The 19,542-nt window shown below is 41.4% G+C and overlaps 1 protein-coding gene across 1 annotated transcript in view; it reads left to right on the forward strand.

Annotated features, from left to right (window-relative positions):
- Positions 1-14,916: 14,916 nt before the first annotated feature.
- LOC311061245 (immunoglobulin superfamily DCC subclass member 3-like) overlaps positions 14,917-19,542 on the forward strand; it is a gene marked incomplete at its 3' end in the record, with an annotated part of 37,268 nt that continues 32,642 nt past the window's right edge. Inside the window, exon 1 of the mRNA XM_084079800.1 lies at positions 14,917-15,166. Coding sequence (XP_083935926.1) covers positions 14,932-15,166 — 235 coding nt within the window. The 5' untranslated portion in view covers positions 14,917-14,931. The remainder of the gene's footprint in view (positions 15,167-19,542) is intronic.

Below are 19,542 nucleotides of genomic sequence, written 5' to 3' on the forward strand. Positions count from 1 at the left end.
TTCAATATTTATAAAAGACGCACGCACACGCACACGCACACGCACACACACACACACACACACACACACACACACACACACACACACACACACACACACACACACACACACACACACACACACACACACTTTAGATATTTTTTTGTAAAAACTGTCAAACAAACTACTGTCAAACAAACTACAAAATCAAAATCAACCTGCAATCACACATTAAACTCCTGTATAGTCAAATGTGCCAACAAAGAGGCTTAAAGGACGACTTCACCCATTTTCAAATCATTTTTCAAACAAATGTTTGATTTCGATTTGTATTAACGCCAGAACAATGGCTTCCATCATATCATCCTAACTTTCCAGGAATAGATAGCTTGGATTCCCCATCGATGATGTCATTGGTAGGCGGGTTTCTGAATTGTCCACAGCCCTCCTCTGACACACAGAGTGAGTAGGCAAAAATGGTGCCATGTTGTCATGAGCATTAGTGAGGAGCAATTATACAAAGATAGGTTGAAAATGTGTGAAGTCGTCCTTTAACCCCACCATCCATATTCTGAGGGGAACGTTATCCAAAAATAGCAGATCTACAAGCTCACAAAGCGTCGCAGTGGTCTTAGTACAGAGCAAACTCAGGTCTAGTTTACTAAGTGTAGAGGGTTTAAGTGGTCAATGGAAAGGTTATAGGCTTATACTAAAGCAGCAGTACTCACAGTATTCACATCAGCAAGACAAATCTGTAAGATACATATCTATATATGTCTGCTGTCGGGCAAAAACCAACTATGTCCAAAATATTAACTTTTCAGGGGAAAAAATATGTTTTTAAAACTACACAATACTGATCAAAGTTGGTATTGTGACTTTATACATTGTCAGATACTTGCATGTGCCCTTATATTATCATCATTTTACCCAAATCCAGCTCAAGTGTAGTTAGGAGGTTTTGGACCATTAATGTGGAGTCCAAAATCACCACATCACCACCACATCGCTAAATAAAAAGAGCTAAGCCATGCCAGGGCCTGTACAGTGTTGTGCCCAACAATTGCATTGATACACAGTGATATAAACTTAAGTGTTAATTAACGGGTCCATTTGGTTATTTGTTTTACATTCTCTGAGATACGAATGAATAAATTAACGCCAAGGATTTGACAAAAAAAAAACAGGAAAAAATGTTAATCTTCAGGAAATGTAAAAAAAAAAGGTAAACCCTGTGTTCCAATGGATCCAATGTAGCCTAGTCATTATTTAGTCACAAGTTCTTGTTAATACTTTTCATTGGTGCAATATTTATAAAACCCACAGACACGCTTGACCACCTTCGCTTTAAAACATTTTCGAAGGTTGCTGTAAGCTTGTAGATCTGCTATTTTTGCTGCTATTGTGTGACACTGTGTTATGACAAAAGTAGGGCATTCATTTACAAAAAGAAATTCTATTTGATTCTAAAAAATGTCCTACAAATCCTTACAGTTTTCTGAAAAATGTATGTCTCTATAACAGTAGTTCTCAAACTTTTTTTCATGTCAAGGAACCCCAAAAATGCCACCGACCCCCATCTCAAAATATTTTGTTCCAGGGACCCCCCCAGAAGCAAAGATTTGAGTTCAAATGTTTGCTTTGAAAATATACATTCAAAGATTTGCGCAAATGTTCACGATTTTTCCAAAAATAGCAGATCTACAAGTTCATAGCACTATGAGCTTGTATATCTGCTATTTTTGAATAGCCAAAGATATCTAAAAATTACTTCGCCGGTTTTTAATCTTCCAGGGGCCCCGCTGGCCCCCACAAGGCTTTCTGTTTTTAATGAGATTTCCCTAATAGAAAGTCAGTGCGGGCCCCTTCTGTTTGGCCCCTGTGCCTCTGTGATTGGAAGCTGGGGGGGTGGGGGGCTCACAGGGAGGTGGGCTTTCCCCATCACATTGGACATTATTGCTTATCGATCGGCAGAGGTATAGTGGGGGGAGGGTGGTGGAAGAGAAATACTTTTTGTTTTACCTGAGTAAAAGTATCAATACCACAATATAGAAACACTCTGTTACAAGTAAAAAGCCTGTATTCCGTATTTGACTTGAGTGAAAGTATAAGTGTTTGTAGTTCCTTGCGGTAAGAAAGTAATAGTGCTGACATCAATGTTTGTCAAACTTTTTTTTTTAAATAGCCAACATATAAAGTAGGGCTTAAGTGGTTAATGCATGTGTCTGTATTAATAATCAAAATCTAAAGTCACTTGTAAATCAAGTTGTCATATAACTGTATGGGAGTAAAAAAGTACAATATTTTTTCCTCTGAGACATAGTGGAGTAGAAGTATAAATATATATACAAAATTGAAATATGTAAAGTGAAAGTAAAAAATTGTACTAAGTGCAGCACTTGAGTAAATGTACTTAGTTACTCTCCACCCTTTGATGGTGGGGGGCCCCCCTCCCCTTTTAAAACCAGCGACCGGGGCGGCAACACAAATCAGAGAGCAGCCAATCTCCAAATGCAGATGGGGAACATCTTAGCAGGGTGTCCCATGTGTGCATGGCACCCATCATCAATCAATGGCCACAGCCCTGCTGTCGATAGGTTAAAAAATGGAGGATTGGCTTCTGTAAAGTGATTATTATGTTCTTTCTCCAAACAATAAGCCTGCATTTAACCACTTAAACCCATTAAGACCGGGAACACATCTGTGTAATTTTAAGATTTATTTGGGCTATTCAAAAATATCAGATATACAAGCTCATAGCGCGGCACCGAGTGCCGCGCTATGAGCTTGTAGATCTTCTATTTTTTTTTAAATCAAAAATGTGTGCAAATCTTTGAATATATATATATTTAAAGCAAACATTTTAACTGAAAACTTTGCTTCTGGGGATTCGACAAAATGTCTTCTAAATCCTAACAGTTTCTTGAAAAAAAAAAAACGTTGCTATAATATCAGTGGTCCTCAAACTTTTTTCATGTCAAGGACCCCCAAAATGATATGTGTTTGGCCCTCAAAATATGTTGTTCCAGGGACCCCCCAGAAGCAAAGATTTGAGTTAAAAATGTTCGCTTCAAAAACATATATCTATATATTCAAAGATTTGCACACATTTTCACGATTTTTCAAAAAATGGCAGATCTACAAGCTCATAGCTATGAGCTTGTAGATCTGCTATTTTTTAATAGCCCAAAGAAATCAAAATATGACACAGATGCGTTCCCGGTCTTAATGGGTTAAACCCTGGCCTATACTTAGTTGATCGGATTCTCAAGGGCTCAATACAAGGCCTCGTCCTGTTTTTGACCTACAGTATACCATATACACGCTAAATCTCTCATATAAATAAGAGAAAAGCCAAGCTTGTAGATTTGCTATTTGTGCCGAATGTTAGCCCAGCCAAACCGTGATTTCCATAGTGCACTGTAGAATTTAACCACTTCAGCCGTATCTAACTCGTTGTATGTCAATAGCAATGCTTGCGTTGTGAGCTTGTAGATCTGCTGTTTTTGCAGTTTATTTTGCCGAATGTGCATCTATTTCTTTGCTGAATGTATTTTTCGATAATTCTTAATCTATTTTTGCTGAATGTTAGTGTATGTTCACCTGTTATGACAGGCCTAGAATAGAGATGTTGTGGTCAGTTGGTGAAATCCATAAGTAATGCTCATCCACTTATTGTCAATATTAGCCTCTGGTTGTCAATGGAAAGGACCAGGGGGAGAGCTCCAGGGGGTCCCCAGCTAAATGATTTATTGATAGGAACCAAATAGACCCCTGTAACTCTGAGAGTGTACAAATGGAACCAAATGGACCCTTACAGGTCTGTAACTCTGATAGTGTACACATGGAACCAAATGGACGCTTACAGGTCTGTTACTCTGAGAGTGTACACATGGAACCAAATGGACCCTTACAGGTCTGTAACTGAGAGTGTACAGGTAAAGGGTCTGTACAATCTCAGAGTTAAATTATCATCACCGATTGTACAGTGTAGGATCCCAGTGATTACAAAAAGACACCTAGAATCCCACCGGGCTCTCCTCTCTCTTCGAAACGCAGTGGCTGTTTGTAGCTCGACTTTGAACTTGCCATTATGACTGACAATAGCAATCAATGGCTTTAAACAAAAGGCCCAGGCTAGTGCACCTAGCAGCCAGGGTACAATAGCATGTTTGCGTAGCGCGGCGAAAGGAACTTGGGGAGTTTAACCTCCTATTAGCCGGACAAAGGAGTCAGCCCCGAGGCTGAGGTTTGGGGGGGTCCTCTCCTCCGGCCTGTGTATTCACAGCTTTGTTTAAACTCAACCCCTCCCTGTGTAATGGATCCATGGCAGGAGGGACACGCTATAGCTGCTCATGCACAACCAAGTGGCTTTTCGTGCAGCGGTGCAAAAAGTACTCACATGTTTTACTCAAGTAAAAGTATCAATACTGCAATATAGACATACTCTGTTACAAGTGAAAGTCCGGAATTCAAAATGTACTTGAGTAAAAGTGCAAAAGTATTGGCATCCAAATGTACTTAAAGTACCAAAAGTAAAAGCACTCATTATGCAGAAGGTCCCATTTCACGTTTTCAAATGTATACAAATCTTTTGAAGATAGCAGGTCTACAAGCTCACAATGCGTCGCATCGACGCATTGTGAGCTTGTAGAGCTTGTAGAGCTTGTAGAGCTTGTGAGCTTGTAGAGCTTGTAGATCGGCTATAGTAAATGCACTTAGTTACTTTCCACCACTGGAAGTGTGTGTTGTGCGGTGGTGGAAGAAATAGAGCCTTGGATCAAGACTATCATAGATGTATTTTATCGAGTCTGACATTTGCTTTCGTACTGTATCTGTGATAGTCTTGGTCTCTACCTCCGTATAGTCACTAGACATCTGCTAGCAAAGCCTGTACTTCTCTGTATATTTGCAACAAGTGCTGACCCTGTAGCCACGGATGTTAACTCGCCATTCAGAACCTGTGTGCACTGTATTAGTCTGTGTTTTTAATGTGTTTTAATCCCGTCTGTGTCCGAAGTCCCGTATAAGCTCTGCACAGCAGCCATATTGTGAAGACATTCACAGGTGTTACCAATGATACTTATGAAGGCTCTGTTACATTCTGGTCAAACATAGTCAGGGTGCTGATGTTGTGCATGTTGGCCCACTGGAAACACTCTGCTACACCAGTGGGTCTAAAATTTGTGTCCAGGGACCCTCATGGTTCATTAAGGGGTTTCCAAATGGCCCCTTACGGGTGTGTAACAAATGGAACCAAATGGTTCCATTTGTACTGAGAGCCGGCAATCGGGCGAAGTGGGCGGGGGGGGGGCGATGAAAGATGGATTTTCTTTATCTTTTTGGACAATGTCGCCCAGTATCGCCCGCTGTTAAAACGCACCGTCAGAGTTATAGGGGTTGTGGAAATTGAAATATCTGAGAACCAACCACTGTGCTACACTAAATGGAACAGACCCTTCATTAGTATCATTGGTAACACCTGCGAAGGAAGTGAAGCTTCTGTTCAAAGTAACAGAAGTTTTCAAATAATTGTAGTGCATTGAAAAGTGCAATATAAGTATTGAAAGTATTGAATTGACATACTCAAGTAAAGTAAAAGCACTTCAAAATTGTACTTAAGTACAGTGATACATGTGCTAAGTTAGTTTCAACCACTCAGTGTATATTGTTCAAGCTTACAGTTTTGATTTAGCTGGAACAGAAAAGTAAACATTATCTGACCTTCATTTTACTTCCAGTCTCATGCTTACATTATCTTTTTGCGGCATTAATGACCTGGCATGTAATGGTGACAACCTGGTGATTTCTGTGTTAACCAGCACAGTTAGAGTTATACAAGTCTCCATCGAACGTCTGATCAATCATAGATAGATAGATAGATCATGGGTTCTCAAAGTGTGGTCCGGGGACCCCCAGGGGTCCTTGGGGGTCCCCAGCAAAAGTAGTTAATGTAGCGTCACAATCATTTTAACCACTTTAACCATTTATACTTTGGCTATTCAAAAATTAAAGATCTAGCTCATAGCGCAGCACTCTGTGCCGCGCTATGCTACATCTGCTTGTAGATCTGCTATTTTTCACAAATCTTGACCACTAGTGAATTTTTTTAACACAAGTCTTTGCTTCTGGGGGTCCCTGGCACAACATATTTTCAGATGGAGGTCCGTGGCCCTCAAACCTTACATGAAAAAAGTTTGAGAACCACTGAGATAGATACCATGTGGTTGCATTTGTACACCCTCGGAGTTAAACGATGACACTGATGATTTTACAGAGTAGGAAAGTACAAGCCAATAGGCTCTATTCACAGACAGCAGCCATATTATGAAGACATTCACAGGTGTTACCAATGATACTAATGAAGGCTCTGTTCCATTCTGGTCAAACAGAGTCAGGGTGCTGATATTGTGCATGTTGGCTCACTGGAAACACTCTGCTACACCAGTGGGTCTACAGTTGGGGTCCAGGGACCCTCATGGGCTTCCAAATGGCCCCTTACAGGTGTGTAACTCTGAGAGTGTACAAATGGACCCTTACGGGTCCATTTGGTTCCATGTGTACACTCTCAGAGTTGTGGGGGCCGTGGAAACCACTGTGCTAGACTAAATGGAACAGAGCCTTCATTAGTATCATTGGTAACACCTGTGAAATAAGTGATAACATGGCTGCTGTGCATAGAGCCTATATAGCGCAGTCAGTGACCAGTGAGTGACCGCATACATTCATGCTCTCCCTGTCTCTCAGAAACACTCTCCTTCTCATATCTCTCTCTCTCTCTCTCTCTCTCTCTCTCTTTCTCTCTCTCTCTCTCTCTCTGTCTTTGGCTCCTGGGTGTCAAGGCCACGGTGCACAATGGACGTGTGAAGTTCACATACAGCGCTCTAGTAAACAATGGGGCTGAGCGGGGCAACGGAGGGATTGGGGAGGGGTGGGGACACACAAGCTGTCCTTCCATCCATCTCCCACCCTCTGCCCCCCCCCCCCCCCCATGCATCCATTCCGCCTCCGCCACCTCTCTCATGACCCTCAAGGGGCTAGAGGGGTTACAACCATGCAGCCCTGCGGTAGTGGGGATGGGGGTCGCCGGGTCGCTCGCTCGCTGGACAGCCAGCCCCCCTACCTCCCTCCCTCCCTTCCTCCTTCCCTCCCCTAAAAAGAAATCTAAATTTATCGCACCCTCCGCCATCCCCTCATCAACATTTTGCTCATCCCCAATGCTGCACAGATTCAGTATCGTAGGGCACAATGTCGTCGGTGGACAGACATACTTTCTGCCCAGAGCCCAAGAAAGTTCACACGAGTGTGATTTTGTGCAGTCCACAAAGTCTAGAAAAAAGCATGTGTATATATGGGTGTAGAAGAGACACTTGCATGTACTATAGCAGTGGTCCTCAACCGTTTCAGGCTGTGACCCCCCAAAATAATCACATGTGAACTGGGGACCCCCCCCCCCACCCTGACAAGCACTTGGAATTGTAGAAGTTGAGGCATTACATTTAGTTTAACTTGGTTCCACAGATAAATATATTTGGCTAATGTTCGACCAGTTTTTTTGTTATAGTTTGTTGATTACTCTTGATGCAGTCACCCCCCCCTCCCCTTTTCTTGAGGTCCCGACCCACAATTTGAGAACCAGCAGCGATCGTAATACTACTGAGTCACATCAACATGAAAACATGTGCAAGCTACCTTCTATCTACATGTTTTATATCAGCTGTAACAACAGTTTTCCTGTGTTATGTGTATACAATATAGCAGCAACAGTACATTTGAGCAATGTTGGCTTGATCACACTATGATAAGACCACAGTGTCTAGTTTTTGGCTGCTGGAGTTGAAGTTTTTAAAGGGATAGTTCACCCACAAAACGACTTTTTGTTCTATCAATTAACTAACCCCATGAAGCAGTGGGGTTCGTTACTTTTTTAATTGGAATTGATGGAGAGTTGTTTTGTCGCATTCCGGATCCAATATTCCAATATCTTATGAATTGAAGTAAAATAGTATGCCAAGCTTAACAAGAGCCAATGGTGGAAAAAGTACTTTACTTAAGTAAAAGTATCAATACTGCAATATAGAAATACTCAGGTAAAAGTCCGGAATTCAAAATGTACTTGAGTAAGAGTACAAAAGTATTGGCAAAGTACCAAAAGTAAAAGTACTCATTATGAAGAAGTCCCATTTCAAGTTTTCAAATGTATAAACATATTTTGAAAATAGCTCAGCTATTTTGAAAATAGCTACAAGCTCACAATGCGTCGCATCGTGACGCATTGTGAGCTTGTAGATCTGCTATTTTCAAATGGCCGAAATGTATATAGGGCTGAAGTGGTTAATGTATGTTTTGTAATATTAATCAAAATCTACATACAGTAGTAACTAGTAACTAAAGTTTTCAAATAATTGTAGTGGAGTAAAAGTACAACATTCCCCTCTGAGATGTAATGGAGTACAAGTAAAAATATTGGAAATTGGAAATACTCAAGTAAAGTACAAATACCTCAAAATTGTACTTAAGTACAGTACTTGAGTAAATGTACTTAGTTACGTTCCACCACTGACAAGAGCAATACTATATTTAAAGCATTCACTGATAAACTGGACAGCAGTAGCCATCCCAGTGATTACACTGTGAGAGTTCTGTTGGAGTTACTGTTTTTCCTACGTAGTTTTGCATTGGCCTCCGATTGACTTCAATCATTCAAATATTGGAATATATTGGACCAAGAAAGCGACAAAAACAAAAACAAGAACAATCTGCATGAATTCAAGGCGTCACGGGGTGAGGAATTTGCGGGTGAACTATCCCTTCAATGGAAGGTTCTTTCCTGCCGTTTCGCCCTGGCTTTTCATCCATCATGCGTGGCTCTGCCTCAGAGGCGTGCATACGGACCGATTAGGAGTCTTAACGTCTGAACGCAGTCAAACCACAAAAGAAGGGAGCCCTCCATCGATCTCTTTGTCAATGCCAGTGTGTCACGGCCGGCGCACATTTCAGCCAGCTAATTCAGAGCAGCTATTGAGATGTATATTTTGGTATCGCCATTCAGAGGGGCTTTCTTTAAAACCTTAACACCAGCCAAAAAGGGAACCCTTAACGGACGGAACTCATGCTATGAATATGATAATAACTGATTGAAATGCAAAAACGGGCTTTGGCTGTGAGATTTGGGGGAAATTGTAAAAAACATTTTGTAAGCATGTTCTATCGAGGGTCCTCATAATTCCTAAAAACATCAGCTTCTTATTACTACACAGTAAAAACATAACTCCTAATTTAACTCCAAAGAGTGTAGAAATGGAACCAAATAAATGGTTCCATTTGAACACTCTATGGAGTTTGCCTCTCCAAAAGCAAATCAGGCTGTAGAGATCGTAGCCTACGTTGTCCTTTATCAAAGCAGCTTTGAGGGTCCATTTGGTTCCATTCCAGAGTTAAATGAACACTGAGGATTTCACAATGTAGATTAGGGGGTCCCGTATCAAATGGGGGTCTGTGGTCTAATGCATATCATCTACAGTGCGTTGCATAAACCAATAACCATTAAGTGTCCTTGTATGACATAACCCCGCTTATGTCCACTCCGCATATTAGAACTCACACACACGCACACGCGCGCACACACACACACACACACACACACACACACACACACACACACACACACACACACACACACACACACACACACACACACACACACACACACACACACACACACACACACACACACACACACACACACACACACACACACACACACGCACAAGCGTGCCTGCTTTGGAGGAGATTGACACTGGTGGGTCTCCAAAGGTCTCAGTGCCAGGCGTTCGATAAGCATTGCTCTAACCTGGGATGGAAGCCCCCCATCCCCATCCCCCTCCCCAATCCCTCCCCCCAGGGGTCTCTGAATCTCATCAGTGACCGTGTGGTGTGTGTGTGTGTGTGTGTGTGTGTGTGTGTGTGTGGGGGGGACGAGGGACAAGGGACAAGGGACAGCAGGCTAGTCAGGGTGGGGGGTGGTATCAGTTCACAGTGGTGTAAAGTAACTAAGTACATTTACTCAAGTACTGTACTTAAGTACAATTTTCAGATACTTTTACTTCACTGGAGTATTTCCAAGTGTCTATACTTTTACTTCTACTACACTACATCTCAGAGGCAAATATTTTACTTTAACTCCACTACAATATATTGCAGATATAAATTATGACATTATAAAACACACATTAACCACTGTAGCCCTATTTTATACCTAGGCTATTTGAAAATAGCCGATCTACAAGCTCACAACGTGTCACATCGCGACGTGTTGTGAGCTTGTAGATCTGCTATTTTCAAACATTTTAGTACTTTTACTTTTGGTACTTTAAGTACATTTTGATGCCAATACTTTTGTACTTTTACAGTAAATTTTGAATTTTGAACTTTTACAAGAGTAGCAGAGTAGCAGTATTGATACTTTTACTCAAGTAAAACATTTGAATACTTTTTCCACCACTGTCAGTTCATCCAGGACACAGTTGAGCTGGGCGGTGAACCCAGGGTCCCATCTAGAGGGTGGGGGGGTCTGTGTGTGTGTGTGTGTGTGTGTGTGTGTGTGTGTGTGTGTGTGTGTGTGTGTGTGTGTGTGTGTGTGTGTGTGTGTGTGTGTGTGTGTGTGTGTGTGTGTGTGTGTGTGTGTGTGTATAATAGCAATAAACATCTTCTACAAGCTCACATCTAGCTCCGATCTACAAGCTCACAGTGCGTTACATTGCGATGCGTTGTGAGCTTGTAGATTGTCTGTGTTTGCTACTGTTGAGAACACTTTGAAAGTGAAAGTGTTTAAGTGTGTGTGTGCCGGTTTTATAAATATTGAATGAAAAGGTATTAAGGAGAGCGTGTGACTAAACAATGACTACATTGGATCCATTGGAAAAATACCTACAAATTGTACTTAAGTACAGTACTTAAAATGTAAGTACTGTACTTCTGAAGAATCTGTAATGACACAGGATATTTTACCATCTTGGTGCATTCAAGCCCTAGTCAAAGTTGACTTTCTGAAAGTGAAGAATTTAGTTGTGTAATACCTTGCAAGTGTTCAAACATGGAAGGCTGTATTGCCATCAAGACATATAGCATGATTCTGACACAGCCTATAGAATCAGCTGCCATGCAGAATAGCAGCACTGCTGTGAAGGACTATGTTTTATGCATGTGTGTGCATTGATTTAGCTGCTTTGATATGGATGTGTATGTATGGAGGACGGCAGCAGAAAACTGGAGATGACCAATACCATTTTTCTTTCCAGATACCAATCCGTTACCAGTGTGTAATTAAAAAATAATAATCTAGGACAGTGGCTCTCAAAGAGGGGGGGTTCAAAATGGACCCTTGCAGATCTGTAACTCTGAGAGTGTACAAATGGAACCAAATGGACCCTTACAACGCGACGCATCGCGACACGTTGTGAGCTTGTAGATCTGCTATTTTCAAATAGCCCAGCTATAAAATAGGGCTAAAGTGGTTAATGTATATTTTATAATGTAATATATTTAATTTTTATCTGCAAAGTAACGAGTAACTAAAGTTTTCAAATAATTGTACTGGAGTAAAAGTACAATATTTGTCTCCGAGATGTAGTGGAGTAGAAATAAAAGTATTGAAAATTGCAAATACTTCAGTAAAGTGAAAGTTCCTCAAAATGGTACTTAAGTACAGTACTTGCCTAAATGTACTTAGTTGCTTTACACCACTGACTACTCCTTTAAGTAAAAAATGTAAGTACTTTTCCCTCAGAGGGCTTGAGCTTATAGCTAATTCGGCTAAGAGATTTGGGTTAGCGGAGAAAAAAGCAGACCAAGTACAGAGCCAACTCAGGTCAAGTTTACTAGAGGGTTTAAGTGGTCAATGAATTGGTCCTCACTAATGGTCATTATAAGATGCCACCATTTCTGTCTACTCACTCTATGTCTCATTGGTGGGGCTGTGGGCTGTTCAGAAACCTGCCTACCAGTGACATCATCGATGGGGTTTCCAGGCTAATTGAAACTATACAGTTAAGGACCTCCAAATGAATATGTATTTGGCTGTGGACCGCCATCTGAAAATATTGTATGTTGTGCCAGCGTGCCAGGGACCCCCAGAATAGAAGATTTGCGTTTCAAAAGTTAAAAAATAATCCCCAATTCTTTCCATTTTTTTCGACATTTGTCAAAAAGTTTAAAAAGTAGCCGATTTACAAGCTCACAAGGTGTCGTGTCGCGACGCCTTGTGAGCTTATCGATCTGCTATTTTAGAGTATAAAATGGGGTCAAAGTGGTTTTGATGCTACTACAATATATTAACACATTTTCCTGGGGGCCCACTGGAACCACCTCAATGACCCCTGGGGGTCCCCAGACCCCACTTTGAGAACCACTGGCCTACAACATGGACAGAGGTGGGGTTGCTACACCAGCAGATGCTGCAAAACCTCCTCATTTGAACTTGATCTCGCGCAAGTTCAAGACCAGCCCGTTGTCCCTGTGTATCGCACCTTTCAACAACAGCTGGGAGAGAGACAGCGGCTACTTGCGATGGGGTCACTCTGTGCGGGGTACTTCGAATTTGGGGACACGCTCGACCCTCCACAACCCCCCCCCCAAAAAACTAAAGAAAACGAGGGGAATACGATGCGATTGTCCCCCAAGGTCAAGGCTGGAGAAGGGCGAGCGACTGGGTGTCATGGGAAAGTCACCTTAGGAGGATGGGTGAAAGGGGACAAGGGGACGGGAGGGGTCGGAGGGGATGCATAACAAGGGGCAGATGGCGGTATTAGCGGGCGGCTGCACGATGGCTGATGGGACTTTTTTAAAGGGGTTTGGGGGGTTAGAATTAAGCATCATCGCAAAGCTATTGTTGTGCGTTATTTGCAGCTGGTTCAATAGCAGCTATCCTGACTTGACCCCGGCAAGGAAACCCATCACCACCCATCCTCCCCCTTCACGGCCTGCATTGTTCTCACCAGTGGTGGAAGAAATACTTTTAAATGTCTTCTGAATCCTAATAAAACTTTACCACGTTGCTATATATCAGTGGTTCTGTAACATTTTCATGTCAAGGATCCCCAAAATTATTTGTATTTGGCCGCCGAACCCACATCTCAAACTATTTTGTTCCAGTGACCCCCAGAAGCAAAGATTTGAGTTAAAATCAACGTAAAAAACGATATATATATATATATATATGTGTGTTTCCCGAGAATTAAATAAAGGTTGAAATGAAATGAAATATTCAAAGATATGCATATTCAAAAATAGCAGTCCTGTAAATTAAAAGCATTGGTATCGAAACATACTTAAAGTAAAAGTAATAGGACTCATTATGCAGAAAATCCCATTTCACAAATGTGTCTTCTTAAAGTTTTCGAAATGTGTCAAACTTTCGAAAATAGCAAATCTAATGTAAGCTTGTAGATCTGCTATTTTTGTATGGACGAAAATATCAAATCACTGACTTATATACAAGTACAAGCAGTGAAATGTTGTTGGGAATTGTTCCGCTAAAAGATTGTGCAACATGCACATAAGAGATGAAAAAAAATAAAATAATATACAGTGAGAAACAAATATAAGATATGGTCTCAGACAGGTACATTAGCTTACCTATATGCCGCAGATCCAGAAGTGTGCAGGTGATTGTACTTGAGTACTTCACTGTACTTGAGTAAATGTACTTAGTTACTTTCCACTACTTCTCCCCCAAGTTCCTGCATTGTTCTGGAGTCCCCTGGCTGGGTGGGTCTGCACCATTTGGCTGCTATTGAGGCCAGGGGTTTATTTTTTGGGGGTTGTGCGAAAGAACGTCAATCAAGTCTGATGGTTTTGCATGTGGAGTGAAAATGTCCCCCCATAATTTTTCTCCATCAATGTCTCCCCCTGTGCTGTTGTAGATCAGCCTTTATATCATTGGGTCTCAACACGGGGTCCTTTGACCCCCAGGGGTCCTAGACGGGGTTCCAGGCGGTCCCCAGCTAAATGATTGATAGTTAGGAACCAAATGGACCCTATCTTTGAGAGTGTATTGAACCAAATGGACCCTATCTTTGAGAAATATAGACCCAAATGGACCCTATCTCTGAGAGTGTATTGAGCCAAATGGACCCTATCTCTTAGAGTGTGTTGAACCAAATGGACCCGTACCGGCCTGTAACTCTGAGAGTGTACAAATGGAACCAAATGGACCCTTATCGTGCATTCACACTGGCAGCTGTACAAAAATCAGTGGTGTAAAGTAACAAAGTACATTTACTCAAGTACTGTACATAAGTACAGTTTTGAGGTATTTTTTACTTTACAGGAGCATTTCTCATTTTCAGTACTTTCACTTCTACTCCATTACATCTCAGAGGCAAATATTGTACTTTTACTCACTACAATTATTTGAAAACTTTAGTTATTAGTTACTTTGTAGATTTTGATTATTATTACAAAATATACACTAACCACTTCAGCCCTATAGCCCTATACATTTGAGAATAGCCGATACAACAATGCGTCGCGATTGTATCTGCTTGTAGATCTGCTATTTTCAAAAGATTATTCTTTTGAAAACTTGTGAAATGGGACATTCTGTATAATGAGTAATTTTGCTTTTGGTACTTTAAGTACATTTTTATGCCAATACTTTTGTACTTTCACACACAAGTACATTTTTAATTCCAGAATTGACTTGTAACGGAGTATTTCTACATTGCAGTAGTAATACTTTTACTTAAGTACAACATTTGTACTTTTTCCAGTAACCCTTTTGGACGCATAATGTTTCCACTCCTACAGCAACGCTTTTACACACAATTAACATCCTCACGTCCCCATCTCTCTCTCTCTCTCTCTCCTCCTGTCACAGATGTATGTCGATCGTCCGAGCTGGCCTTCCTGTTGGAGCCCAGCGATGTCATCGCCGTGAGAGAGCGCCCCCTGATGCTGGACTGTCGGGTGGAGGGCGGCGAGGGGCCCATCATGGTTACGTGGCGTCGGAACGGGGTCCCGGTGCCCACCAGCCAGCGGGTGCGCGTGCTGGCCAACGGCACGCTGCACATCCAGAGCTTCCAGAAGCGGCGGGACGGCGCGGACCCCGACTCCGGAGAGTACGACTGTGCCGCGCAGAACCGCTACGGCATGCTGGTCAGCCGCAAGGCCAAGGTCCAGGTGGCATGTAAGTATGGGCTTACTACTAGGGGGTTTCTCTAAAGTATAGGGTGCCGTGGTGGCACCCTAGGGTGCCCAACAGGCGCAAGTCCCAGGGGGTGCCGCCTGAATGCTTTGATGATTGTTTGGAATCAGTGGTGGAAAAGGTACTTAGATTCTTTACTTGAGTGAAAGTACTGCAATATAATTCAATTCAATTTCAATTCAATTTTATTAAAGTGTCAAATCACAACAAGTTGTCTCAAGACACTTTACATGTAGAGAAGAGACCCGACAATCCCATCCTGAACAAGCAATTTTTTGCGACAGTGGCAACGAAAAACTCCCTCTTAACTGGAAGAAACGTCAGGCAGACCCTAGGTTCTAGGGTGGCGGCCTTCTGCCTCGACCGTGATATAGAAAAACTCTGTTGCAAGTAAAAGTCCAGAATTGAAAATTTGCTTGAGTAAAAGTACAAAAGTATTAGCTACAAAATGTACTTAAAGTACCAAAAGCAAAAGTACTAAAATATATGTAGTGGAGTAGAAGCAAAAGTATTGGAAATGAGAAATACTCAAGTAAAGTGCAAATACCTCAAAATTGTAGTACAGTACAGTACTTAAGTAGTTACTTTCCACCACTGGTTGGAATTCATTCAATATCACTTCAGTTTAACCGTTTAAGACCTGAGGCCAATTCTACAATTACCTTCTAAATCAGTAGTTCTTATACACTGTTCAAAAATAGTAGATGTACAAGCTCGCAGCACAGCACAAAGTGACCCGCAGTGAGCTTGTATGTCTGCTATTCTGGAATAGCCAACGCAAAAATCAAAATTTACACAGAAGCTTTTCCTGTTTCAATGGGTTAACAAATTGTCTTAGACTCTATACTTAAAGGTAGGGTAAGTGATTTACTTTGGTTAAAATAAGTGTTAAATAGCTCTATATTGTGATAGTACTCATTGCTATAGAGTGTTTGTTCAGTAAAAGTAGTCTCCCATGTCTCTCCAAATTAATTTTCAGTGCCTTCTCCTGATTGGCTTAAATTGTGTCACCTACTGTACCTGAAAATGTACTATATTGTGTTTACTAAAGAGCTGGAGAGACCAATGTGACAATGATTACTATCAGAATATAGTACTTTAACCTTTTTAACAAGAACCCCCCCCCCCCCCCCCCCCCCAAAAACAAATATATCACTTACCATACCTTTAATAAAACAGACCTGAGTTGCACTGTACTTGGTGCATTCTTTTTCAATCTACACCAAATCTCTTCGCTAAGAATAGCAGATCTACAAGCTCACAACGCGTCACGTTGCGGCGCATTGAGAGCTTGTAGATATACTTAATGGCCTACCAGTGACATCATCGAAGGGGATTCCAAGCTAATAGAAACTACACACTTTCTCTTCCTGGAAAGTTAGCATGCTGAAATAGAAGCTAATGTTCTTGCATTACTAAAAAGTTAGATAGTAATAATACTACTACTACTACTACTACTAATAATAATAATAATGAAGTTTGATTTGAAAACTTTACTTACTTGTTACTTTGCAGTTATAAAGTATTACATTGTAAGAAATACATTAACCACTTTAGCCCTATTTTATACCTAGGCTATTTGAAAATAGCCTATAGGTAAAACACAACACGTCGCATCGCGACGCGTTGTGAGCTTGTATATCTGCTATTTTCAAACATTTTGGTACTTTTACTTTTGGTGCTTTAAGTACATTTTGATACCAATACTTTTGTACTTTTACTCAAGTACATTTTTAATTCCGGACTTTAACTTGCAACAGAGTACTTCTGCATTTCAGTATTGAGACTTTTACTTAAAGGACGACTTCACCGCTTTTCAACCTATCTTCATATAATTGGTCCTCACTAATACTCATGATAAAATGGTACCATTTTTTTCTACTCAGTCTGTGTCTCAGAGGAGGGCTGTGGACAGTTCAGAGTCCCGTCTACCAGTGAAATCATCAATGGGGAATCCAAGCTAATAGAAACTGCAGGCTTTCTATTCCTGGAAAGTTGCAATGCAATAAAAGAAGCCATTGTTCTCGTGTTAGTAAAAATCTAAATAAAAAATGTGAAATCTTGTTGGAAAAAAAAAATCATGCCTAACGATGATGTCACTGGTAGACGGTTTCTGGACTGTCCACAGTCCTCCTATGAGACACAGGCCGAGGAGAAAAAAATTGTACAATTTTATCATGAGTATTAGTGAGGACCAATTATATGAAGATAGGTTGCAAAGCGGTGAAGTCGTCCTTTAAGTCAAACATTTGAGTACTTTTTCCACCACTGAGTCCATTTATACGAAGACAAGGTTGAAAATGGCCAAAGTGGTCCTGTAAGATTTGAATGTGCATTTGCCATTGAGGGTTTAAAGGACGACTTCACCGCTTTTCAACCTATCTTCATATAATTGGTCCTCACTAATACTCATGATAAAATGGTACCATTTTTTTCTACTTGGTCTGTGTCTCATAGGAGGGCTGTGGACAGTTCAGAAACCCGTCTACCAGTGACATCATCGTTAGGCATGTTTTTTTTTTCCAACAAGATTTCACATTTTTTATTTAGATTTTTATTAACACGAGAACAATGGCTTATTTTTTTGCATTGCAACTTTCCAGGAATAGAAAGCCTGCAGTTTCTATTAGCTTGGATTCCCCATTGATGATGTCAGTGGTAGACGGGACTCTGAACTGTCCACAGCCCTCCTCTGAGACACAGACCGAGTAGAAAAAAATGGTACCATTTTATCATGAGTATTAGTGAGGACCTATTATATGAAGATAGGTTGAAAAGCGGTGAAGTCGTCCTTTAATGAAGAAAAAACGAGGTTGCAGAGCTGCAGTGAAAGCCATGAAGTAGCTAGGCCCATGTGAGCATTTGATTGAGTGCACTTTGAAGCAGTAGGGATTACACAATAAGGTTCGGTCATCAAACTGATTGAAACCAGGGATAACTCTCTCCCCTGTGTCACTCCAGGACAGCGTTGTACGGCCATTCCCCCAGGCCGAGACTTTATTTATAGTGACCTATACTGGCTTCATGCTACAAAGTCATAAAAAAAGAAAAAACGGCATGCGGGAGGCCTAAAGATCGGCTTTTGTTCTTCTTGTTGCTGTAAAACTTTTCGGTTTTTATACACATAAAACCCTCGCTAATGTTTTATTGTTTATATTATTTTACGTTACCTTATTTTGCCATTTGTGGCTCTCTGAGAGTGGACACACGTAACCAAATGGACCCTTTCCAGTTGTACACTCTCAGAGTTACATTACAAGTTAAATTAAACGTGATTTGGTTTGGTTTTTCGGTTAAAACCAAACATGTATTGTTAAAAAGTCTAGTCTTTGTTCAGTAATAAGAAAATAATACATTTTCAGGTGGGTTACAACATTTCCTCCAATCAGGAAGAGAGAATGAACACCTTCTGTTTCAGTTCCAAGTTTGCCTGCTCATTTCTTTGTGTCATCATTTCCAATTTCACTTGTTTATCCTGTATCCTGTACAAGTCCTCTCTCCTGACTGGCTGAAATTGGTATCCTGACCTGAAAATGTATTTTTTCTATTTGTTAAAGAGCTGGAAGGAAAGGGAGGGGGTGGGAGTCATAAAAAAACGGCAAGCGGGAGGCTAAGGAATGGCTTTTGTTGTGCGAGGTTCAACCTCTCGGCAGGTTGCCCTCCCCTGTCAAAACAAGCCATAGTTTGGGGTTATAAATGACGCGTCACACGGCGAACACCTTCGCCCCGTACCTGGCAACCCCAGACCCCCTCTGACACGCTCTTCTTGTGTCCCCTCCTCTAAAGCAGGGGTCTTCAACGTTTTTTCAGGCCAAGGACCCCCTTAGCTCAGAGAGAGATGAAGCAGGGAACCCCCCCAAACATATTGTATAACATTGTGTTGCAGATTAGACTCATTCATATTTCATAGATAGCTTCATAGACTTGTTTGACAGCACTATCATCATCAGTGTTGTGGAAATTAATGTTTGGAGCGCACGCACGCACGCACGCACCCTCCCATATAGCTCTCTGTAAAAGCAGTGGTTTATGGGTAATCCAGCAAATATAAATGATGTGGGACCTTGGGTGGTGTTTGGTCAGTGCAGAGCGTTACCATGGCGATGCTCTCTCATTTGCACATGCCAACCCTCAGTGTGTGTGTGTGTGTGTGTGTGTGTGTGTGTGTGTGTGTGTGTGTGTGTGTGTGTGTGTGTGTGTGTGTGTGTGTGTGTGTGTGTGTGTGTGTGTGTGTGTGTGTGTTTGAGAGGTGGGAGGGGGTGGTTATTGATTATGGCAATGACCAGGTTATTAAGAATCCTGTGTGTGTGTGTGTGTGTGTGTGTGTGTGTGTGTGTGTGTGTGTGTGTGTGTGTGTG

This window comes from Gymnoscopelus microlampas (assembly GCF_963454915.1).
Source record: "Gymnoscopelus microlampas genome assembly, chromosome: 15".
In the NCBI taxonomy this organism is placed as follows: domain Eukaryota; kingdom Metazoa; phylum Chordata; class Actinopteri; order Myctophiformes; family Myctophidae; genus Gymnoscopelus; species Gymnoscopelus microlampas.